The 26,925-nt window shown below is 42.3% G+C and overlaps 1 protein-coding gene across 2 annotated transcripts in view; it reads left to right on the top strand.

The window, feature by feature from the left end:
- camk1da (calcium/calmodulin-dependent protein kinase 1Da) overlaps positions 1-26,925 on the top strand; it is a 66,927-nt gene that overhangs the window by 16,377 nt on the left and 23,625 nt on the right. For both annotated transcript variants that reach the window (XM_069700114.1, XM_069700115.1), the window contains exons 2-3: positions 15,955-16,086; positions 22,105-22,179. In XM_069700114.1, coding sequence (XP_069556215.1) covers positions 15,955-16,086; positions 22,105-22,179 — 207 coding nt within the window. The remainder of the gene's footprint in view (positions 1-15,954; positions 16,087-22,104; positions 22,180-26,925) is intronic.

Genomic DNA, 26,925 nt, shown 5'->3' with positions numbered 1-26,925 from the left:
TTTCAAGTTAAAAAGCTGTTACCATGGGGATTCATGTAAACATAAGGCGAGTCCCCTGACATCCCGGTTGCGGTCGTGGCTGTTGCCATGGAAAATCCATACCTCAATGGCTGAGTTTTTGTGTGCGTGTGGCGTGAACACACAAAGCAGACAGGAAGCATCGTCATTCTTTGCCGTGCGGTCGCTCCCTTTTTCCACTGAATTATACTCAAACACATCTTCTGCCCCTCCTGACTTCTCTCCCGTCTCAGGGGAGTTCATCTCATCAGGCTCTGTGGCATATATCTTATAAAACAGCTTAGCCAAAAAGGTCTGACAATAAATAGCAAAAAGAAAGTAAAGGAAACAGAATCAGTGCTTTGAATATATTCTCATTAAGAAAAAGAAAAAGTACTGGTAGTGCCAAAGAAGATGTTACAAACATCAACCATTAGTATGTAGCCTGGAGCCTGCTGTGATGCTCGTCCTTTTTAAGCACTAAAGCCTTCAGACGCTGTGGAAACTTGTAAGATCTCAATGTCAAGGTGTGTGAGATGGAGCTGATCAGAGCATTGGTGAATATCTTTCAGGCTGCACTGTTATCAGATTTAAGATATTTTCTGATGTGTAAAAAAACAACACATGTAAAGACGATGTCAACCTTTGTGACTTAAACCACGATCAGCGTCTGGATCAGAAAAGGGTCATTTCTTCTGTACAACAGGTTGTCCTGAGAGAAGACGTCTTTGGCCAAGTCGTCATGGTAATGGACTAGATATCCAATAAGGTTACTTTACGCAGTTTTGATTCCTGCTAACTTCATTCAGGTGTCACAGAATGACAGTCTGGCTCTGTGCAGTTGCATTTATGCTTGTGCACGCAAACCCAGTATCAGGTGCAGTGATGTGCTGTCACATGCTGCTGCAGCCGTTGGTGGTCTAGTGGTCAGAATCGCTGCTTGGCAAACAGCTGACCTGGGTTCAAATCATGGCTCATGCATCAAAGACTGATGTTGTAATTTAACTGGCTGATGCGTTACCTGACAACACTGTTGAAATCAGTTTTTCATGCACATGTAAAGATGTTCACGTCGTCCATGCAGCACTGGAATGTTTTATGTTTCACCACACGACCGCTGTTTAAATTGCCGAACAAAGATTTTCACCACATTACTGTTTCTGCTGCAGTCGGATGTAAATTTCTCCGACCCGTTGATCTGTTAATTTTATATTTTTGTCCCCTCAGGATGAACTTAAACAACTTCAGTTTTCTCCAACACGACCATCATCAGATTGTGTTTTCGGTTTGTCCAATACTTTTGCTTTATGAGCAAATACCTACAAAACCAAAGACTTTCCCATCAGCCTCAGCTCTACTTTGTGTTTATTATTAATTAGCAAATTGTTGTATGCTAAAGCGTTTGCACTATGGGCACTATACCTGCTTATATTGAGCAACATATAGCTCTAATATCTCTATTAGTCTCTAGAAATCTCTATTTTGGCCTCCACTTAGACACATGTTCTGTATCTCAGTTTTTGGGTGTACACGCCTGAGATCTCACCATGTCATTGACGTAGATCCAATAGAATTAAATCATTCATCCATTGTGATTATTTATTTTACGTTGACGTAATCCCACCCTGACGTAATCCCACCCTGCGTGTACCGGCTCCTATTTTCTCCTAAATGTTTAATTTTGTCCTATAAAGCTCCACACGCATGTTCCATCTGCTGTGGTATTGCTGGTGGAGAGGCGCCCATTCTTCACACCCATATGGCTGATGAGATGGATCACGGCCTGTGGAGCAAAATTCTGGTTGAAGTGTGGATCTTTTGTCCTAATTGCACAGCAGACTGTGCAAGCATTTTCTTTCAGCGCTCTCTCCGTTTCCCGTCCTCATCTTCTGCTGTCAGAGCCACAGTGAGAATACAGACTATAATTGGCACTTAATTGCTGTCGTGGCAACAGTACTATTTAGGCCTAAGCGCTACGCAACAAAGGCATATCGCGCTACACACACAAAAGAGGAAGGAAGACACACATGGGAGGAGGCGCTTCGCTCTCTTTCCCTCTCTCTCACCACCGTCCATCCGACCACGACCGTTTCATGTCCAGTCAGAGGAGAGTTTGGCTGAAGATTGTGTATCAGTTTGTGTGCCAGTGACCACAGTGTTTGTTTTTCACCCGAGCTTATTTTTCTGCTCCATTGCATTTACACGGCAGCCGTAATGAAATTCTCATCCATCAGGCCTTACCTCCCGTTGCCATAGAGATTCAGATCAGCAGCTTTCCGCCTGTGGGTCGCAACCCTACAACAGGACCTGATACCCTTTTGGAGGGATTCGGAGAGGATGAAACATTTGGCCTCGGTAATGCTGAGGTTAATTAACGGCAGACAGTTCTCTAACTTCCTTTTTGGATAGAAAGAACTCTGAATTTAATGGACTTTCGCCACGCAGATTTATACAGTATCTTGCTTCTATATCTGCAGTCTTTACCCATTCATTCCTGTGGCAGATTTCAGATGATGGTAATCTGGCCTTGTAGACCTGTCACCCATTGGCTTGGCACTCTGCTGAGGCAGGCATTGGTGGTATACTGGTGAAAATAGCTGCTTGCCAAGCAGTTGACATGGGTTCAATTTCCGGCCAATGCAATAGCTCAACCAAGATCATTATTGTCAGTGCCAAGGGCTGTTTTAAATGGTAGTTAATTTAATCAGCATTAACTCAAGAGGGTTTTGAAATGAGTACCTCAGTCATTTTAATTAAAAAATGTAACAACTGTAGAAAAAGCTATCAGCGTTCTTTTAAAGTTAACAGGTTGCATTTTACCTGCAGTATTGTATGTGGTATCCCATAGAACAAGCCAATCCATAGAAACTTGAGGTTTTTTTTGCAGCTGGCTTGTTACATGTTTTGGACTTTTCAGGGAAGTATTCATCTACCGGCGACTGATAAAGGTAGAGGAAAACTCTTGGGTTGACACCAGTGCGTTATGATGCCAAAACATCCTTCCTTGATGGAGAATTTATCCTTGTCCGTGGCAAATGTAATTCAAGCAGTTGCAGCATTGTCCCAAAAGGTGCTTTCTTAATAAGAAGACTCTCATCTCTGGGTTAGAGGTGGTTCAGTCACATTAGCTCAGCATTCCCAAACTAGGAATCAAACCCCGGCGGCGGTGAGAGCGCCAAATCCGAGCCACTAGACCATCAGGGACCCACCGTCTCAAATTTGAAACAATTAAAAGTGTGATTTATCTTAATGAAATGAGTTCATCATGTGTGACGGCCGGTAGAGCACCAGTGCATTTTAATGCCAAAACCTCAATCCCTGACCCGGAACGTATCTCTGGTCCGTGTTAGTGAGCGTAGCGGATCCTTTCCACCAAGCATCAGAAATACGTGGCTCTTGGCCTCCTGATGAATCACCACCAACTTTCCTGCAATTTTACACTCTGCAAACTATATTGTCTGGCTGCTTACCAGTTTTTATTTTTTTTCAAGTGGGTGCCACAAGGAGAGAGACTTGGCTCGGGGAACTGAAGGATTTGGAGGTTTGGCGTCCGAAGCTTGCGTAAATTACATCCTAGTATTTGTAAGCACGGCCTGCACGGCTCCGCGAGCCGGAAACCTCAGAAAAACTCAATCAGTTGGTGAAGCGCACCGAGAAATTTGCAGCTTCAATTGGCACTTACCTTCAACACTGATTTTCTTTGCATTGCGTGACAGTAAATGTCCTATGTTGTGCCTTTATTTGCTTCTCTCGCACTTATTTTCGGCTACCTCTTTACCGTCTGTACTAAGGGCACAAAAATACCCCTCAAAATAGAATAACTATCAATAAAGTAGATGCCATTTTCATGAGTATGACATTGTTCTGGGAAGCCGTAGAAGCAAAGCGGTAGAAAGGTTTCTGCCTCTTTTGGGAAACTCTTGTTTGAAACTGCTTCAGGCTCTGTGAGGTTCTTGTTATTTTATGATTCATAATGAGACTGCAGAGTCCGAGGAACAACTCCATTAATTTGCACGTAGACCCAAATCAATAAAAAACAAATTGCTCGGAACATGGCAACATTGCTAAAAAACAAATCGGGCATCAAACACGATCCGATGGATTATTGTCCATGAAACAGGTTCGTTGTTCTTTTTATTGTAAAAGCTGATTTATTTTATTGCAAGTATTCATGCAGTCTTGTATGACCTCTGTGTGTCATCAGAAACAGCATCAGGGGAGGAAAAGTAGAATCTTGTATCCTTTTACATGAATCTTCTCCTAAAGTAGGATTTAGGATACAAAAGACTTTTTGTGCACTTTGTACTTTGCATCCTCTTGTTGTAGTTATTTATTGAAGCTACCACCTAACATGCTCCTGATGGCTTAAATAATCAAATCCAAGATTAATAAGAGATGAGAACATTTATTGTGTTGTGCATCACTTCATACATTTATCTGTGATTGAACTTGACATATTTAGTGAACGAGCTGATATTTCTTTTATCTGTCACCCTCCTGTGCACTTGAAAATGTTCTAAGTTTGTGTCTCAATGTGTTAAAATAGTCACCGATGTTATGTTTAGTTAATGTTGCCATGGCAACTTGGCTTCACTGAATCCCCACCTTTCTCTCGCCGCCACGGTCACCTGTGAGGAGGTTTCTCCGTCACTGCGTAACATCAGGCTGCCTTCACAGCCAGCGTGTTTTACTGAGCTCTGCAGATGTTATTTGAACTGTGGTCTGAACACTGAGTCTCCAACGAACAACAAGAAATGACCCCAAAATGCAAGAGATTATGTTTGAAGGGTGAGAGGTTGCTACACCGGAACCTGCTAGTCATGTGACAGGTGAACTTTGGCTGCCTTCGGACTGCGCAATTTGAGCCTAAAGGAATTTAACACCACACAATAAATCCAGTGAAGTCAACTATCTCAGTGTGTCATACAATAGGTGCGATTAAACGCTGTCTTCCCTCCTTCCTCTTGAATTTCACCAAAACCGCTCGGCCTGCTGGCTGGTGAAAGATGCTTCAGATGAAATATTCCCCTACGAGGGCCAAATGGCTTCGGTCCAAAACTCCACCAATCCACAGCAGCTACCCGCCAACTGCATTTCATCTACCAGCCTCTCTCTTTATCTCTTTGTCAGCGTCATTCTCTCTTTCCAATCTGCTGAACATAAACCCTTTAAATTATTTCACTCGTATTCTTTTTTCTTCCTCTTCTCTGTGCATTACGGTCTTCCTCGCTTCTTTTACAGCCCATCAACTTCCTCTGCGTGCGTGCTCTGGCAAATGGCCTGTCTTTTCATTGCCATCAAGACAATGACACACCAAGGCAAATTACTTTGTATTCAAAGCACATGAAAATAATGGTGCATCTGTTTTAATGCTCGTGTGCGTGACGTGCCGGCGATGACGTTAGTTTTGCGCTGTATAACTGCCTTTGTCCGTGCTATGTCATTATCAGGGCCTCTGTCTCTCTCTGTGTGTGTGTGTGTGTGTGTGTGTGTGTGTGTGTGTGTGTGTGTGTGTGTGTGTGTGTGTGTGTGTGTGTGTGTGTGTGTGTGTGTGTGTGTGTGTGTGTGTGTGTGTGTGTGTGTGTGTGTGTGTGTGTGTGTGTGTGTGTGTGTGTGTGTGTGTGTGTGTGTGTGTGTGTGTGTGTGTGTGTGTGTGTGTGTGTGTGTGTGTGTGTGCGTGTGCATGAGTCCATTCACAGGCGACCACTTCTGCTTTGATTAAACTGCTAATTATTGATTGGGCAGGAACAGGCCTACAGAGCTGACATTATCCCTCTCTGCGTGTGTGCGCGCGTGTGTGTGTGTGTGTGTGTGTGTGTGTGTGTGTGTGTGTGTGTGTGTGTGTGTGTGTGTGTGTGTGTGCGTGTGCGTGTGTGTGTGAACCATGTGAATCCAGAAAGATAACTGCTTCTTTCCCAGCTGCCTTTTTTGTCGTTTATCTCTCATTCTCATTTGTTAATGAGGGATGGTAACATGCGTCTGTGCTTTCATTTTGACAAACAGTTCTGTTCATTGCCCTTCAGATGTGTGTTACTACTGTGAAAAATAAAACTTGATGGGAAGTGGGAAGAAAACCTTTGGATACATTAGGACATCATTAAGAGCTGATAAAATGGCTTTGTGAAGTGTAAACAGAGGGAAATGCTCTCCAAACATTAAATCTGAGGGAGTTAACGAGGGGCTACAGATGAGATTGTGCCGGGAGGAGGTTCGTGTTTGCTCCTGATCTCGTGTGAGATGATTTAACATTGCTCACTCAGTGAATTTGTGTAATTACTATTGACCATTAGTGACATTTCAGATACTCAATTTTGCTTTAATTCCTCTGTGCTTGACCACTTTCTGAGTGGACAGAAGGGCACTAATGGATAGTGTGGTTGTTGTTGTTGTTGCTGTTCATGTTTATACAGCTGAGAAATCCAACTAATTATACAAAAGCTTGAGTTTTGTTCACTCCATCATTAGGATGTTTTATTCATCAAATTGGGATTATCACTTTTGGCAGCGTGAAGAGACACATACGGCGGTTGTTGTGTTGTTGCCGGGCGTCTTGATTCGGGTCCTGGTGGAAAACACAGTGGACATCTTGAATAAAAGATGAATTTCAAAGCTTATAAGATGCTAAACTACTATTAAGCAGGATTTTTACAAACCCGTTACAAGCTGGTGCTCCCTTAACTTGTCATGTATTCCCACCAGCCTCAGCCGTCCTTTGGTTTTAGTGCTAACTGGCGCATTGGCGTGCCGGTAAAGAAGGATGATGAACATGCACCGTCGTACGTGGTACGCATCGTCGTTATGAGCAGACCTAATCGGACCTAATGTTTCGGTCACAGTGTAACTCATGTTGCTGCTGCGCTGCTTTCTGATCTGGTTTCCTCCCAAAATTGTTTCGTGTTGGCTCCCAGAAAGAAGAAGAAGAATGTTGCTTTTTTTTTTTTTTTGCCGGCATGTTACACACCTGTTAACAGTGAGCAGCTGCGGCGCCCGAGGAACAGTTTCTTGCTAAAGGGCACGTCAGCAGTGGATGTGAAGAATGGGAAATGCTATTCATTCGCTTCCCAAGCCCAGTTTTGTTTTACTGCCAAGTCCAGGGGATCGAATTAGCGACTCTTCGGTCGCACTTATCGACCTTCGCAGCTGGAATGAATTTTTCCTTCTGAAAACGTTCTACAAAATGTATTCAGTGTTCTAGTAATATTTTCAGTGGGAAGGTCTCAGTATGTTCTTTGTAACGGCGGGATAACGTTCTCTAAACACATTTTAAAAATATTTTTGCTTTATGCCCAAATTCTGAAACTGTTGTCAGTAGATGATATCTCTCTTTTCACGTTATTATTTAAAGTAGGATACTGTGAAAACATGCAAATTATTTATGCTACCATTTTTTTTTTTTAATGCTGTCAGTTTTTGTTTTATTTTTCCAGAATGTGATCAGTTTAGGTATAATAACATACTTAAAGAACATTATGCAAATGATTTGTGATAACATTCTTTAAAAAGAAATTACATTGTTGTAGAAAGTTTTTAGAGAATAATATCACATAACATCATAACGTAATACACTCAAAACGTTTTTTTAGAACAATTCACTGCATCATTTCTAGCTGTGACGGCTGCCACACCAAGTTGTTGGTCGGGAATCAAACCCGAGTTGCAGCGCAAACACCACGACCACGAGGCCACCGGGGAAATCCTCTTCTCTTGCTTGGAGCGGTTGGCATCAAAACGCGAATGTTTTCTCACTGCTGTATCAGCTCGCTGAAACCATCACGCTCTCGAAAGTACAAACGTGCGATGTGTTCTCAGCAGTTTAACCTTGGTTCTATGTGGATTTCTGCTTTCTCTATAAAACATGAAGGAATCTGATGACTGAACAACTTTTTCGACGACGGTATTTTCAGCTTGACATTGAGAAACACTGATGGCTGCTGTCAGTCTCCACATTAAATGTGTCACTGTCACCTTGTCAGCCTATTCTAGTCTCTCCCTCTCTATCTCTGTCTTATACTGCGTGCGTGCGTGCGTGCGTGCGTGCGTGCGTGCGTGCGTGCGTGCGTGCGTGCGTGCGTGTGTGTGTGTGTGTGTGTGTGTGTGTGTGTGTGTGTGTGTGTGTGTGTGTGTGTGTGTGTGTGTGTGAGACAGCCTGTTTCCCTGCTGGATACGTGCTTGATGGAGGATCACACACACACACACACACACACACACACACACACACACACACTGTTGCTGCCAATACATTTCCTGCTCGGAGGACTGATGGAGGCAGCGAAGCTCGACTGACACAATTACACAGGTTCATACAGGAGAAAATGCAATCATTGTTGCCGCAGGTAATGCGAGCGGGGGGGGACGACTGGCAGTCAAGACCTAATACACACACACACACACACACACACACACACACACACACACACACACACACACACACACACACACACACACACACACACACAAGCACAACCTATTGTGTGAACCCAGCTGCCAGATGTTGTAAAAGTTCACCTCCCCCAATCAAATGAACCCTACAGGTTCTTCAACATGTGTGTGTGTGTGTGTGTGTGTGTGTGTGTGTGTGTGTGTGTGTGTGTGTGTGTGTGTGTGTGTGTGTGTGTGTGTGGGCGTGTGTGTGGGCGTGTGTGGTGTGGGTGTGTGTGTGTGTGTTGCAAGAAAATGTATTTGAGAAAACATGAAGTGGACCATGGTGCGTTCCTGCCGTCGCGGTCGTGCTGGTGTGTTTGTGTGAATATGTACTTTATTTATTTGATCCATTCTGCGTCCATTCATATTTTCATTTCTCTCCTTCTCTCTCGTTTCTGACCTTTATTCTCATTTCAGTACAGCTCAGCTTCATTTCTCTTCTGCTCTTTCCTACCGTTCACAAACAGTGTGTGCGTGTGTTTTCTGTGTGTAAAATGCAAATGACACACATCCATATTTTTTGCTATTCATTGCTTCTTTGCTACTTGATGATCTCACATTCACATTTTCTTCACATCAGATTGTGCATCAACATTGTTTTCACTATAATCTGTTGTGATTTTGGCTCCACTGAACTTTAAGGTGGTTCCTTCTGATGGACATTAAAAACTGTTTTAAATGCTATACTTCCCTCAGTAGACTCACATATAGTACTCTCAGGTGTTAGTACATTTACATGCGTTGGACTTGAATTTCGACATAGTAGTTGCCTCAGTTCGCCCACTGCGGTTCTGCACTGACCGTAAATAACCGGAACATTTGAATGCCTCACCCGCCAACATATCTGCAGCTTTAATTATTTTACCCAGAAATCAACATGTTTTCTTGCCCTCTGTTTAACACACATAATAAACACACCGATGGTTTCTTTCTAACAGCGGTACACTGGTACTTGATGAAACCCCAGACTCTATGAGAACAGGCCTTTATCTATTGCGACAGCTCTTCGATGGCGAAGCCTAAATGAAATAGAATACATTTTGTGTGACGTTTCGCAACAGCTGCAGCTTCCTCTGCCGCTGCAGTTTGAAAATACTGTAGTTCGACGGTCCGTCCCTTTCTGCTACGAAGCCAAGACAGCGACCGTTGAGCGGGGAGAGTGTCCGGCGTTTCACATGTTGTTGTTTTTTGTATCTTTTTGAGTACATAATCCAGGTACTTGTGCACTGCATGTTTCCACACTTGTTAGTGTGAATGTGCTCATGCTCTCAAAATAGTAAGTGTTAGGTAAACCATTTGAAACGAAGCCCAACATTCACTGTCTTAGTAGAAAGGTGTTTGAGTAGCTGCCCTCAGCTGACCTCTACTGGACCACAAATGCACTTTTACTTTGTGTTTTAATGATCAATCTTCTGTACATGTTCAGTTGTGGAGATCCAGAGACTACGAGGGTCACAGTAGGGTTAAAGGTTTACCTGGGATTTTTTAAATTAACAAAGTTAAGTTTTAAGAACTAATTTGCTGATAGTTAATACGATTTATTTTATTTGCATTTTCTGGTATCTTTCCATGTTTGTTAGCGTTAGTGATCTTTCTTGTCAGCAGCAGAACAATTCTTGTTGCAAGACTTGGAAACACACAACAGCAACCATGCAGAATAGTGTGTATTCCCAGCAACCCATGTGAGCAGGCTTTGGCAAGAAATGTACTCAAAATACTATGAATTCAACTCAATAGCAGAACATTTGCTGTGTTGTTGATCTTTCCCTGAATAGTATCCGCATTCATTCTCTTTATCAAGAGTTTTCTTTAACCATTAATGTCCATCCAAGCCTGAGGGAACTATCAGGCTCTCAACAGGTTGTGTGTGTGACTCCCTGTTCTTATTAACTCTTTTATTATACTGTTTGTTCTCTGCTGGTATTATTATTAGATTATTGGGATTATAATGGAGGAAAGTTTAATGCAGGTTAAAGATGACTTTAAGTACCGTCAGTTGGGTTGAAGACACCGTCCACACACACACACACACACACACACACACACACACACACACACACACACACACACACACACACACACACACACACACACACACACACACACACACACACACACACACACACACACACACACACACACACACACACACACAGGTGACTGTGTGAGAGACACATGTATCTTTATGAGTGTATGCCTCTGACTGAGGGGAATAAATGAAAAGCCCCAAGCAAGTGTGTGTGTGTGTGTGTGTGTGTGTGTGTGTGTGTGTGTGTGTGTGTGTGTGTGTGTGTGTGTGTGTGTGTGTGTGTGTGTGTGTGTGTGTGTGTGTGAATGTGAGAGTAAATCAAGCATCAATATAGACAGCACGGTCCACTTGTTTTCATCTGGTTTTGAATTCACCAAAACCCACAGCAGGCATTATGAGTGCAAAAAGGTCTCTGCGGTGTGCGAGTGTGCGTGTGCGTGTGTGTGTGTGTGTGTGTGTGTGTGCGCGCGTGTGTGTGTGTTTGAGTCAATTGAAGCGAATGGTCCATCTTCATCACCAGGGGCAACTGGCAATATGAACACTTGTCAGCGTAAAAGATGTGTGGAGCATGAGGTGAGAGACAAAGAGCGGAGGTGGAGGAGGAGGAGGAGGTAGAGGAGGAGGAGGAAAAGGAGGAGGAGGAGGAGGAAGAGGAGGAAAAGGAGGAGGAGGAGCGGAGCTGAGAAGAAAACAAGATTCTTGGTGAGTGTTGAGAGAAAAACACCAAAAGCTACGACTGCAGGAAAGCCAGCGATGAACTGTGTTGATACGCTGGTGTTTTGAAGACCTGTGGCTGATGAATCAAATGTGCTTTGCTCTCTAAAGGGCTTCAGTAGGCCATCAAATTTAGAGTATGTCATAAGTCATGAGTGTGATAAAACATGTGAACAAGCAAATTATATATATATATTATATAATATTAACTGTCTGTTGCATGATCGTGCACAACGGCAACAACTAAGAGTTGGACAGGAAGCTGGTGAGAAACGAACCATGAACAGAGTTGAAGAATGATCCCCGTGTGCACACAGCTGAGCAGCAAGTGCACAAAGCAGAAACCATGCTCAACAAAATTGGTGCCAGGCGAGTGCTGCAGGGTGTGCACTCTCTCTCAGTTCACTCCTCTCTCTCAGGTTCACTCCTCTCTCTCTCTCTCTCTCAGGTTCACTCCTCTCTCTCAGTTCACTCCTCTCTCTCAGGTTCACTCCTCTCTCTCTCAGGTTCACTCTCTCAGGTTCACTCCTCTCTCTCTCAGGTTCACTCCTCTCTCTCTCAGGTTCACTCTCTCAGGTTCACTCTCTCAGGTTCACTCCTCTCTCTCTCTCAGGTTCACTCCTATCTCTCTCAGGTTCACTCCTCTCTCTCAGGTTCACTCTCTCAGGTTCACTCCTCTCTCCCTCAGGTTTACTCTCTCAGGTTCACTCTCTCAGGTTCACTCCTCTCTCTCTCAGGTTCACTCTCTCAGGTTCACTCCTCTCTCTCTCAGGTTCACTCTCTCAGGTTCACTCCTCTCCCTCAGGTTCACTCCTCTCTCTCTCAGGTTCATTCCTCTCTCTCTCAGGTTCACTCCTCTCTCTCTCTCAGGTTCACTCCTCTCTCTCTCTCTCTCAGGTTCACTCCTCTCTCTCTCAGGTTCACTCTCTCAGGTTCACTCCGCCCTCTCAGGTTCACTCCGCCCTCTCAGGTTCACTCTCTCAGGTTCATTCTCTCAGGTTCACTCCTCTCTCTCTCAGGTTCACTCTCTCAGGTTCACTCCTCTCTCTCTCAGGTTCACTCCGCCCTCTCAGGTTCACTCTCTCAGGTTCATTCTCTCAGGTTCACTCCTCTCTCTCTCAGGTTCACTCCGCCCTCTCAGGTTCACTCTCTCAGGTTCATTCTCTCAGGTTCACTCCTCTCTCTCTCAGGTTCACTCTCTCAGGTTCACTCCTCTCTCTCTCAGGTTCACTCTCTCAGGTTCACTCTCTCTCTCTCTCAGGTTCACTCTCTCAGGTTCACTCCTCTCTCTCTCAGGTTCACTCCTCTCTCTCTCTCAGGTTCACTCCTCTCTCTCTCTCTCAGGTTCACTCCTCTCTCTCTCAGGTTCACTCTCTCTCAGGTTCACTCCGCCCTCTCAGGTTCACTCTCTCAGGTTCACTCTCTCAGGTTCACTCTCTCAGGTTCACTCCGCTCTCTCAAGTTAGGAGTTATGCTTTGGAGGATTGGCCTGACATTTGACAATTCACTGGTGGAAACCAGAGGAGGCTCTTCCCCTCTTATGATTGGCTGGTTTAAACCCACACAGCCTCCTTTAACCTTGATTGACAGCTGACAGGTGTGGGAGTTCTAAAAAGCGGAGTGACTCAGGGAGTTTGGTTTGAAGAGATCAGATGTTTGACAAACTTCAGTAATATTCTTAGTTTTTACTGAATATTTAAAGGCAAGCTGTTATGTTTATGCCCACATATAAAACTATGGCACATATTTTGTTGTAAATCATTACATAGTTTGTCATATCGTCAAAAATATCATTATCACCAAAATACCCTAAAATATTGCGACATTATTTTCAGGCTGTCTCGACCACCTCAGAGAGGACTTTTATCACGCAAGTACCAGATCATATTCGTGACTAGTGTTATTAAACTCGTGCCACGCTCGAGGGCTTTTTGCAAGGCAGCCGCAACATATTGACACGATAGAGCGTTCGTTCACTACAATCTCCGTCTGCTTGGATGATGAGCATATACAACACACTTGCAGTCGCAGCACAAATACAATCACTGTAATACACACGAATGAAACCGTAGCCGAATAAAAAACTGGAGGTGTAATGAAGGTTTAATGTGGTGGTCAACGGTATGACAGGCAACGTGATGGGAAATTCATTTTCCAGGCAGGCAGCTGCGTCAGATGGAGAAATGGAAATGAATTCATGTGCGCGTTCCTGAATGAGTCTTGCCTGATGAAATGTATATTGGCCTGACAGATATTAGAAATGTTTAATCAGCAGAACAGGCTTAATAGAGTAATATTAAAACATGACTTGACTGTCCGTCCACACTTTCTTTTTATCATTCCCAGTGGTGTAATGTTGTTGCAGCTTCCTGCCTATGAACCGCGGCTTTTTCCAATTTGTTTCCTTTATTCCTTCACTTTCAGAGGTGAACAAAAGTGCACATTATCATCAGGAGCTGGGTCATGAAGTGCTTTTAGACTTTGGGGTTTTGAACTTTTTGCATTTCCAATTCCCTTCAGGAAATTGCGATCTCAATAATTCACGCAAATTCCAGAAATCGCCGCAATATTTGAGGGGCGTTGCAATTTGTTAAAATTCCCGCGATTTTTCTGTGTTTTATAGACACTTCAAATTGTAAAAGGCTTTCTGTGCATACAATAGGACTATGTTGAAACAGCATTAATTAAACAGGCAGAGAGGAGACAAAGAGGGAGAGAGGAGGCAAGGAGGGAGGGAGGAGACAAGGAGGGAGGGAGGAGACAAGGAGGGAGAGAGGAGACAAGGAGGGAGAGAGGAGACAAGGAGGCAGAGAGGAGACAAGGAGGCAGAGAGGAGACAAGGAGGGAGGGAGGAAGGAGACAAGGAGGGAGAGAGGAGACAAGGAGGGAGAGAGGAGACAAGGAGGGAGGGAGGAGACAAGGAGGGAGGGAGGAGACAAGGACACAGACATGTTTACTGTGATGCGTCGCTGAAACTGACGCACATGGACACAGGAGTCACCGCCAGGTTGAAGCAGATTAGCTGCCAATAGGCTCATCTTCATTCATCACCCTGTTTGTCATCATGATAAACACACACACACACACACACACACACACACACACACACACACACACACACACACACACACACACACACACACACACACACACACACACACACACACACACACACACACACACACACACACAGTCATTCAAGACCTGAAAGACACAGCTGAATATAAACTTCCAATTATTTTGGCTGATGCTGATGTTGTGATTGAGATCGAGGATCGTCGTGCGAGAAAAGGTTTTTCAACCATCATAGTTGTTCTAAATGAGCAGATGAAGAAATTGCTAATGCTCTAATGTCACACTCGGCAGATCCAAACCCATTACACCACCGCTGTGTTATTCTCTGGATATTAACGTCACAGGCAGAACGTACATGTCGCAAATGGCACCTTAAAGGCAAAATAACCGAATCCAGTGTTAAATCTGACTCTCTTTTTTTTTTATTTCAAATGAGTGTTTTGTTCTGTGTGTTTGCTTTGTTAAGTGTAGACACACCAATAACATAAAGCTAAGATATTATTTGAAACCTTAAACTTGCCTCCCTGAACAGGTTGGAATAATTCCTGACCAACTGTTTGCTGGAGCCGATGAGGAGGACATTGTGGTGTACAGTTCATGTTAGTTGGATTAGACTTGGACACGAGGGATTTGTTGAGATGTGAATGCTGCTGACACCACTGAGCTACTTGTGGAGGAAATTTTAGATAGACAAATAATCACAAATAATCACAATTGACTTCATATGAAAGTTTCCTCAGTAGGATATGCTTACTGGGGAATTTCACAAATGTCAGCAGATCTTTAACTAAGTCCCAAATTAAATTAGCAGAAAATGCTTTATGTGTGGTTTGGAAATACAAAGCAATGATACGGAAGTCGGATTCCCCTCCTATCTTTGACAAATGTTCAGTGGACACGAACAGTTGCATTCCTCTCTTAAAAAAAGATATAACACTTTTTCTGAACACTTGTCCGCCTTATCTGGAGTACATGAGTACAAACCTGACACCAGAGGACCGCAACTATTTTGAGTTACTGCAGTATCTCATCAACCTTTTTCTTCTTTTTATTGGGGGGTGGTCTTTAAAGTTTTTCTCTGGCGTTCTGTGTTGTGAGGTTTTGTGCGTTCTCTTAAATTGTTATAAAAATCTGGAAAATAAAAGATTCCCCCCCCAAAAAAGATCACGAGGATAAAAATGCATGTGGATCAAAAATGTTGTTGTTTTCTTCTTTCTCTGATAACCCCTCACATTTATTTGTTGTTCCCGGATATAAAGGACATAAAACTAGCTCCACCTGCAGCAACTACAACAGAAACATGCTGCTCACACACTGATGATTGAGTATTGATAATCTACTGATGTCAAATATAATAATATATCGGTCGGAGGGACCAAATCTGCACTTACAATAGAATATTTTAACCACATTTTGCTGTTAATATCTTCTGTATTTAAGTAGAACTTTTGATGCAGGACTTTTACTTGTATTGGAGTATTTTTACTTTGTTGTATTTTTACTTTTACTTAAGTAAAGAATCTGAATACTTCCACCACCGCTTGTTCGTATAAGGCTTTAAGATTTAGTTTCTTCAGATCATTTTATTTTACACGTGACGCTGCAGGGTTCACAGTTTGTTTCCTCGACTCTATAACGGAAAAACTTAACGCAAAAGAGAGAATATTGAAGTTTCTATTGTCCAACAAGACTTGTTTTTTCATCCCGTGTGTTCACAGAGGGGCGTTTTCAGAGGTGGTCCTGGCCCAGGAGAGGCTGACGGGCCGCATGTTTGCGGTGAAGTGCATCCCCAAGAAGGCTCTGAAGGGGAAGGAGAGCAGCATCGAGAACGAGATCGCCGTGCTGAGGAAGTGAGTGCTGTGGCACAAAACACACACACACACACACACACACACACACACACACACACACACACACACACACACACACACACACACACACACACACACACACACACACACACACACACACGCACGCAGCATAAGCCTACTAATTCCCTGTTACCGGGGCAACTGCATCGTCGCTCTCTTCCACACATCATACCCCTTTCCACCCAGCCAACACCCCACCCTCCCGCCCCCAGGTCACGATCCACAGCCCACCTACCACACACACACACACACACACACACACACACACACACACACACACACACACACACACACACACACACACACACACACACACACACACACACACACACACACATGAACACGTACATAAATACACACGCTTCAGGACTGAAACTGTGTGTGTGTGTGTGTGTGTGTGTGTGTGTGTGTGTGTGTGTGTGTGTGTGTGTGTGTGTGTGTGTGTGTGTGTGTGTGTGTGTGTGAGAGACAAAGCGCAGAGCAGCTGCACAATATGAGCAGCGAGAAGCAGGCTGGGGATCCTGTTTGGTTCACTGAGCTCGTTGTTGGTGTTTAAAGTAACTGTTAGGTTTAGATACGTCTTTATTGTATAACACAAAGAGGCTTTAGAATACAGGAAGTGTTTCACGCTAACATAGTTTTAACATTTCATGGTTGCAGTTCTGAATATAAAGGGCATCAATTCACTTAATAATTCTTCATGGCTACATCTCTTGTAGTATAGTTGAGACAGTAGCTGGGGATTTTGATCATGTGCAGTGTTTCCCGCGTAGATTTACACCGACAGGCCTCTAAGGTATATTTAGTGACACATTTTAGCATTTTTTTTTATATATTAATTTTGTATTATGTCAGAGAGAACGACGCTACAGGTGCAATCTCCTTCCTGTATGTCTGCTCCACAGCGTGTTGTGCAGCAGAGGTTAAACACACAGAGATCAGAGGACAGAAAACACTGCGACCGTCAAAACCCTGCAAAACACAGCAGAGACTCTTAAACTGAGCTGGAAAGAAACAGGTGCTCATAAATTAGTGAAATAAAATGAATACAATATTTTTGGCTGAGCTGTAAACTGAACTGTAAACAGTGTCTGTCGCTGAGTGAGTGAGAGATCAGAGTTGGTTAAATGCCGTGACTTTTCAAATTAAAAGCCCTCCAGCTTCACAGCCACATACTAGCTTTGGACCCAGACGTGTTTCTTTCAGGAGAGCCAAGAGGTCCCAATCAAAGGGGAAACACAATTTCAATAGAAGTACATCTTATATCAGAATGCTTTATTTAACATTTTTCAGATTAGTCTGTCCACAGACGAGTTGCGTGCACTGCAGTAGGAATTTATGGAACATCTGTGTAAATGCTGGATAAAGAAATGAATTTGCATGAGCTCTGTATACGCATCTGCTACACACCCACCACCGCAAGTAAATGCTCAACTTACGGGAGACACTGCTGTGGGTGTTTAATGGACAAATCCACCTGCTGAAATCTTTTCCATGTGCTGTAAAACACTTAAAAATGCATTGTGTCCCTTTGACACCTGAAGGCATCATAAAGACAGAAGTTAAAGTACAGCAGCTGAACGTTAAAATCCAAAGAACACTTGAGATGTGTAATTAAAGCTTCTCTGAGGCGTTGATACTGGGAAATGGAAAAGCTGCATATCTTGATGCAGAAACTCAAAGATGTGTTGAAGCGTGTATTGATGCCACCAGTGTGTGTGTGTGTGTGTGTGTGTGTGTGTGTGTGTGTGTGTGTGTGTGTGTGTGTGTGTGTGTGTGTTCACACAGAGAACCATAGAGTGCTGATACTGGTGTTTTGACACATATCACATGCTACCAGTGTGTGCTGCCCTTTTAGTGTTTGCCAGCCTTTGGGCCTCGCACATTTCTGCTTTATTTGAAATAGGTAAGCCTCCAGGATCAGCTGTTTACTGTCAAAGTCGATTAAAAAAAAACCGCCCTGATGGGCACGCGTACACTCAAAAATGGCTCGCTCGATGTTTCAATACATTCGTCCTGGATTCTGCTTATTGGGAGCGATCGAAGCTGTTTTAGCATTCGTGCTGCAGGTGAGCACATTTTACTGGAGCAGGCGAGCTGCCATGTGTTGATACCTCACAGTGTTTAACACAAGCAGCTCATTACCGTACAAGAGGAGTAAATTGTGCCTCCTACAGAAAACTTTCAAAAGTAACAAAGACTCTCTTTTTGTCTCCCTTTTACACACAAGCACGTAAACACAGAAATATCAAACTGCCGGCTTGCGTGCAGGCTGTGACAATACAGATGCATTGTGCGACTGAATACAGTAGGTTTGCTAATTTGGCTGTGCAGTGTAACATTAGAGAAAATGAGAATGGCGTTCAGTAATGAGGGAGAGATGCAGACATTCGTTTAGACAAATGAGTGTCATTACTGGAAATGACTGAGGGGAGAAGCGAGCAGACGGGCAGAGCGGGAAACCACCAAATCTGCTGCATCAATTTATGTCACAGAACGGGAAGATGAGCGGGAAGATGGTGTTGTTATTGTGAGGAAACAGAGCTCGGGTTTTCAGAGATTTTAGTGGGTTTTTTTGTGGTAAAAATTACAGGAATTTTGGGGAATTGCAAGTCAAGGAAAATAATTGGACATTTTTGTTTTAACATCTACCTGATAAATAGTAAAATGTAAACAATTCTCACGATAATAAGCATACTGCATATCGCAGAAATATTTTACTTGCCATCTTTTTTTAAATTATTTATTTATTGAACTTAGAGAACCAATCGGGCTGAAAGTTACAAAATATTCATAAAAGTGACAAAGCTTCACAGAATAGGCTATCTGTTTATTTAGGCTACATCTGCTGGTAACATGAAACTTAAATGCTTTCCATATAATATTGTTTCAACACATTGGCCTACTGTTTGCACAAAAACTGCAGTCTTTTACAGCTTGAGGTGTGTAGAAAAGTAATTTCTCATATTCCTCATTTCAATGAGAACACATTTCCCACAAACTCCATCACTTACGGTTGTTCCAGTTTTTCCGGTTAGCGAGGACACAGTTTGTTTTGATGGGAGCGGGGAGGGAGCAGAGCCTTGCTGATTGTATATGAGGAGTTATTTTTGTTCATAAAGCCTGCTTTGATTGCAAAGGCTGCTTTATGTCTTAATGCTTTCAGCACTGATGACATTTCTTTTGCGTATGAATTTTACAAAGTGGCAAGCCCCCGCAAATATTGCAGTGATTGCTTGAATACTAACGATTCCACCTGTGTGACATGAGACAAAGGACATCAGCATCCTCTTGATTGTTGACATTTCCTGAGGAGTGTCCCAGTCCACATGCCAACAGTTTTGCATTTGAAATTGTAAAAACTAAGGCAACAGCACAGTACCTCTTACTTTCTCTCCACAGCAACAGCAACGGAGGCTCATTTAGTACTTTTAGCCATCCAGCATGCCAAAATGACAAAACTGAAATAAGTCAAACTGGTGAACATAATGTAAAACTACCAGCATGTTGTTCAAACAATGTCAAAATGTCAAAAAAGATCAGCCGCTCCTTCTACTGTGTTTGTGTTTTTTTGTTTTGACATTTAATAGTGCAGAGATAGATAAGAAAGCACAGAGTGAAAGAGGGGGTTTGACATTCAACAAATTCCTGCCTGGAATCAAACGAAGGACGTTCAGATACCTCATATATACACCTGTTGATTATATTTTTGATAAACTGGTTAATCATTTAGTCTTCAGAGCCCGAGGGAGGGTAGCATCTTCAATTTTTAATTTTTTTTTTGGACCATTAATCCAAAACTCAAACGTGTCCAATATTATTTTCAGTTGTGAAAAGCAAAGAAAAGCAGAAAATACCAACAACTGTGAGTCTGAAATCAGAATTCTGCTTCATAAATTACTTAATAATTAGTTGATCATCATTTCAGCGTAAGTCAGAGCAAATGTTATTTCAAAAGAGAAAATAAAAGCCACATATTACTTGTTTCAGTGTGCGGCCACTCCAGCAGTAACAGAGGACACATGCAGGAGAAGTCCATGAATGAGGAGGACAAACTGCTGCATATAGACAGCAACGTATGTGAGGCTTTTCCATCAACGATGCCCGGCTCTCCTCCGCCAGCCCTTCATTATCCCAGACAGGGCTGAAAAACACACATTATTCCTTTTCAACCTGCACTCGTGCGCGTGTGTGTGTGTGTGTGTGTGTGTGTGTGTGTGTGTGTGTGTGTGTGTGTGTGTGTGTGTGTGTGTGTGTGTGTGTGTGTGTGTGTGTGTGTGTGCGCGCGTGTGTGTGTGTGTATGAGTCATGTCTCTGCTCTGTGGTTTATCGCCTGCCTGTCGTCACAAAGATCATACCCTCCATAATAAGTGTTAGAGGCTCACCTGCATACCTGCTGTGTGTTCGTGTGTGTGTGTGTGTGTGTGTGTGTGTGTGTGTGTGTGTGTGTGTGTGTGTGTGTGTGTGTGTGTGTGTGTGTGTGTGTGTGTGTGTGTGTGTGTGTGTGTGTGTGTGTGTGAGAGAGTGAGTGTGAGTGAAACCAGGGGGAATTACCTCTGTTCACAATGCAAAAGATGATTAACTCACACACCCACACACAGAATCAATTGTGTTTGTACAAGGTATGAGGTATTAGGATAACGAACATGCACCTACACACACACACACACACACACACACACACACACACACACACACACACACACACACACACACACACACACACACACACACACACAGAGAAAGATGGAAACACCCATCACGCTGCTGTAACCATGGAGAAATCAGGAGAGAAGCAACAGAAATGAGAGAATGGAAAGAGGTTTCAGGGGTAAAATAACTCTTTGATAAAAAAAAGATTGTGGTTCGGATTTGTTTTTAAGTTTAAGTGCAATTTCGGAGTTGGAGGTAGAATTACTGTTCACTGTGACTCAGTCCTTTGAGGAAATCTCAATCTTGTGATCGCAATAATTAACACAAATTCAAGCAATCGCCATAATATTTGTGGGAACTTGCAATTATGCAAAATTCCTGCGATTTTCTCGCAAAAGATGTCGCCAGCAGAAGCTTTGCTGAAACAATTGCAGCATAAAGTTGTCTCTTCAATCAAATTTTTGCTTTATAAACAAAAAGAACTCCTCATTTACAATCAACAAGGCTCTGCTCCCTCTTTCCTCATCACCAAAACAAACTGCGCTAACTAGCCAGAAAAATAAGGAAGTGCCGGGGTTTGTACCTTTAAGTTCAATTTGTTCTCTGAGTCCAATAAATTAAAAAAACAAGGTTATAAGTTAAATATATCTGCCAGCATGCTTATTATCAAAGGCAGTGATAACTTATTACTCTTTATCAGGTATTTCGCACACAAAAAACTCACTTTTTGATCGCAACAATCACAAAAAAAAACCACGGTGAAAATCCCTGAGGGACTGGTACTCACTGTTCTTCTGGAGCTTTCTTGTCACTGTCTTCATCAGACCTACTATAGTGAAGCTGCTATGCTAGAAGTTCAGCTGGTGATTAAACAGTCTCACCTCAAGCTTTATTCAGTAGCCGCTCTGGAGCTTTCAATCGTACCCATTGATACTCATCACCGAAGTGGTTTTGCCAACAAGTTGAACAGAATATAAAAATGGAACATTTCTGTAACAACCAGCCAAACTCTGTCTGCAGATGAAGATATTGTGTCGTGGACAAAAAGCTCCAGAACAGACTGTTTTGTTCGTGGAGAAACAAAGAAAGAAAAAAAACCAACAGTGTAAATCTGGAGATTAATGTGTGGATTATGAGGCCACGCTGGGTAAAACACTGTCAGGGTATTACTGTGGATTATGAGAACGTGACAGACATTTAATGGGGGAGCCACATTTCTGCAGTCCGTCGGCGACCAATAGGATTAAAAGTCAATTTGGTTGTAATGGGCCGTTGTGTGATGTGAAACACGCTGCAGCTTTGAAGTAAAAAGCTTTTACCGGATGCTTTGTTTTTGTTTTGCAGGATCAAGCATGAGAACATCGTGGCACTGGAGGACATCTACGAGAGTCCCGACCACCTCTACCTGATCATGCAGCTGTGAGTCCACGTGCTTTGTCTTCGTTGTGTTTTGGATGAGTGGTGTGTGCGTTACTGATGGGACACCAGAGACATCCACGAGGCCCCCGGGAGACCATTTTATCAGGTGATGACGAGCTCCTCTTAAAGGGTCAATCCACCTATTTCACACGTTGAATCTCAGTTTTCCACTTTCAGACTGTCAGTCTGTAAAAACAGTTGCCTCATGTCCTCTGTGTCTGGAAGGAAGTACAAATTTAGGACACATTATTTATTTGTTTATTTACTTCGGTATCTTTTGGGGTATTTTATACTCTTTATTAATGAGTCAGCAGTAGAGAGGTAAGAAATGAAACTATGCACCTGTGTTCTGAATTGAAGGTTTGGAAGCAGTGAGCACTTAGGAGGCAAGAAAAGAGTCTCAAACTAGCGACCCGGAGACAATTTCATTATTTCATGGTGAGAATTTATTCTGAAATTTGGTCCACAAATGATTACGTTTTAATTGTTTTCTCAGCCTTGTCTTTTAGAGTTATAGTTTAATTCCCTAACAAGGTGATAACATTGGAGCCTTTAATATGTAGAAAGCTTAACCTAACAACACGTAAAGCAGTGACTCCACTTCAGAGTGCGTTTAGCTTCACTGTTTTGAGATTTGAGTTCTGCTGGAGTTTTTTTTCCATCAAATTTAAGTGGTCGTCCACAAGAGAGAACAATCTGGCCTGTGGCGCCCAGATAATTTGTCTTTTGAAACACCAAAATGAAAAGATACAAAAAAACAGTTGCATTGTGGGAAATACAGTATTTCTTTGGAGTTCTTTGTCCTCTGCCACTGCAGTTTTTCTTTTTCTTAAATCCGTCTTAATCCGTCTCTTTTCATTTTAATCCGTCTTTTGTGAGTCCTCTTTTTTTTTCACCAACAATATCTGTATTAAATTTTAATGAAAAGAAAACAACAAAAAAACAACAACCAAAAACAACAACAACGTACTTTGGTGGTTGAGGACCTCATTGTGAAGATACATTTCAGTCCAGCTTCACCGATGCTCGGTGCTCGGGCCCTAATAATGTTAATGTGCATATGTTGAAGATGAGACATCCTGGACATAGTTGAACATCACAGAGGGCTTCTTAAGAACCACCAGATGCTTTTGGCCTAAATCTGTGCTCTGAGATAATATATGAAGGGAACCTAGATGTTGTAAAACGATGTAATTCTTTCTAATGGCAAAGTTGTACATAATCCTGCAATCCATTTATTCACACTTGGTCTACCCACTTTTTTCTGAGAGCAATGACTCATTTCCCATTTTTACTTTTATTCTGAAAGAGATTAAGCTTTTTTCACATTGAAAGACGAAAAATACAAACTCTCTTGTTTGTTGAGTTGTATTTTTGTGTTGTTTTTTTTACAATAAAAAAAAAAAAAGATACAACGTTTGAACATTTAAAAAGAAAAGACGTAAATAAGAGCAATTCCACTGTGAGAGTGTTGATCCCGGTTAGATTCTGATCATTCACACTCACATGGAGATTTGTTCAAATGTAATGACTTACTCATCAAACACTAAACACTACATGTCTCAAAAAAATCATGATACCTCATCTCTGTCTTTCTCACACTTTGAATCTTATTCTGCTGTCCACCCACCCATCAAAACACACACTTTTCACTTCATTGACAGCTCAACAAAGTAACACACACAAAAGGCCCACCCGTCCTCCCACACACACACACACACACACACACAGAAGACCTCTGCTACGTCAGTAGCATCCCTGCTTTGACGGACAGCCGTGAAAGGAGGCAGGGTCACCGGTGGTTCGGTGCCCTACTGATCTCCTCTGCAAGGTTAGAGCTGCTTACATAAGAAGAGAAGTTGGTCTGGAAGTTTGGCACTCGTGCTGGAAACATATCAGTCAAGTTCAGGTGGAAGTCACGGCCGTGGATTATACAACCGACGGTATGTTTACAAGCGGATAATCTGTTCGCCCACCACACGTGTTTTGCTGCTTCGATTTCTAAACCAGCTCCGGTCTGACTACAAGAAACAACAAGTTTGCTCCTGCGATGTTGTAATTGTTGATTCAGGGAGCGAACTTGTGAGTGACATCATGCAGATCATTTTCACGATGATGCGGTGATAAGCGCTCTGACAGGATGCTTAATTAGTGAAGACACTCGGTGTCTTCTGCGATCTTGTTTTCAGTCTAAAAACTACGGTATTTCTTTTGGAAATATAAAAGCGTATCCAGACTAACCGAATAATTTTAAAGCTTTCATGACCGGGCTATGGACTCACTGCTCCATGATATCAGTCATCGATATACAAAAAACATCTAATGCATAATTTGAATTGAATTGAATTAATTGACACTGCGTCTATAACTCATTCAGCTTTAAAAGTTGTTGGTTTTTTTTTAACTTAGAGGTTGAACTGGTCTCTTGTATTGTCTGTGATCTGGTTCTGCAGCCACAGGTTACTGTGACATATTAAATCACACCTGATGTGATGATGGACATTTGAACTGGCTGATATTTAATGCTATTTATGTTCAGACTGATATTTTTCATCCAGGTTAAAGACATTGAAAAGAAGAAAAACTGCCGGATGTCTCTCATAAATGCTCGTTATGTTCTTGTCAGTTTGTGTTGAAGGAGTCATTTGTATGTTTTATCTCAGGTGAGAACAGTTTTATTTCTACATAATAAGCACAATAAACAAGATCGCTCTCGTGAATTAATTAGCAATGAGTCACAAAGTCAGGGAACATGTAACATTAGCTCATATTATCTTGGTTATTTCAGATCAAATATGGCTGTAACCATTCAGTGTATTGAATTCAGTAAATATGTAGTTTATTAGCTGTTAATTCAACTATTATTTCATAAGGACGAATGTGTTATTTCTCCTTAAGACTGTTCTCTGGCTACTTTTAATGTCCAGTTCTTGGTTGTCAAGCTAAGAATTTAGTGTTAGTGGCCTCAGGTCTTTTTCTCAAAAGGTAAATTAAGAAATATATTCAGCTTTTCACAGAACTCAAGTTCTTTCGACGTCTCTGCCGTTACATCACTGAAAATCCCCCTGCTGGCCAGACTCCAGTCGAAAGTCTTAGCTCTGGTTTAAGCTGTTTACCCACAATGTTGACCTTTTGATTGAGGTTCCTGTTGTCATGAATAAAACCTGTTAGCAGTGTTTGCTTCCTGGCCAGCTGGCCACCTGTTTGTGATGTTTACTACGGTTTGCATGGGAAGGAAACAACGATCCCTGACTTCACTGGGAAATAACTCATATTACAGTCTGCTCTACGTTTGTAGATGTGCTGGACATGAAGGATAATATGTGAGACTTGAAATGCTCTCATTAGATATTTTTAAAGGGAAATGCCACCATTTAATCAGCAGTTGTGGGGTAGAGTTGAGACTGATTTGATTTGAACTGACCTGATGGGCCACGCTTTATAACACAGATTTTAAAAGTCAATAGTTCATTAACCAGGACTTTGACTGTACCTGCTGTTTTATTTTATTTTATTATCTGTGTGGCACAGAGATGGGGAGGACCTCTGCTCACCTCTGCTCCGTCATCCTCCCCCACACCTCCCCTCCATCCCCCCATCTCCTCTTTCACTCCTGTCTCACACCATCTGCCTCTCTTACACTCATTTCCTCACCTCACCTTATTTCCATCATCTCTTACCTTCCTCCTGCTCACCAGCATTTTTTTGTTCCTTTCTTCCAGTTTTTTTTTTGTTGTATTTACTGTTACCATCTGTTCATGGAACACAGGCCCGTTTCCATAGTTACCAGGTCAAAGGTAACACGTGGGTTATAACATTTCGGGATAACCTTGAGAATTGCAGCGGGTGGCATTATCAGCATAATGCAATGTCGCAAAACAGAAAATGTGATGCAGCTGGATTTCTGTCCACCGAAGTGATGAATATGTCAGCAAATACATACTTCGATCTCCCTGAACATGTACGAAATCTAAATAAGTTATGACATTAAATATGTAAATAATACATTTTTAGATAAAGAGCAATTCATTTGTAAATACTGAGCTTTTCCATAAACTCTGAACATTCTCAGTCAAAACAGTATTTTTTTTTTGTTTCATAAGTGAACTTAAAGCTGCATTAATCAATATTTCTATATGGATCAGATGACTACATATAAAAAGGGGTTGGTCATAGAGTTGAACCCACTGACAATTATCACCGGGCTCCACAGTGCCTTTAGTTCAAGTGTGTTTTAGTGTCTTGCAGCTCTCTGTTTTGGTTTTACAGCCCACAAATAGACAGTTTTTATTCATTCTAACTGCTCGTCATTGGCATTTTCTTCGGGCTGCAAAAAGCTGTTGTTTTCCATGAAAACGCTCCCGTTAACCAGACTGCACACTAACGAAGTGATAGTTCAGCAGCTAAAGAGCCAGATATTTCCCCCTGGAGTTGGTGGAGAAAAACTCGTAAAAGGGAAGTGAATTATGCACATATTTTCTCGGTGGCCAGAATCATAATGACTCCAAATGAATGCTAATGTTGCTCTGCTAACACGTTAACCATATCAATTTATAGAGGTGATAATATATCAGCGTTGTGTTTAGTCTGTTGCTCTGCGATAAACGATAACAAAATAATTGAATGCCGGTTTAAAACCCCACTAAACTATTTTTATATTGACAGATTAACAGATTATGATATGGTCATGGTGCGTTCAGACAGCTGGGAAGTGGGAAAGTTCAGATTTGGTAACCTCCGACTTGC

This window comes from Brachyistius frenatus, unplaced genomic scaffold (genome assembly GCF_029030835.1).
Source record: "Brachyistius frenatus isolate BFR_SWC_R1_liver_20210118 unplaced genomic scaffold, ASM2903083v1 Contig_32, whole genome shotgun sequence".
Taxonomy (NCBI): domain Eukaryota; kingdom Metazoa; phylum Chordata; class Actinopteri; family Embiotocidae; genus Brachyistius; species Brachyistius frenatus.
This window is presented reverse-complemented; position numbering and strand designations above follow the sequence as displayed.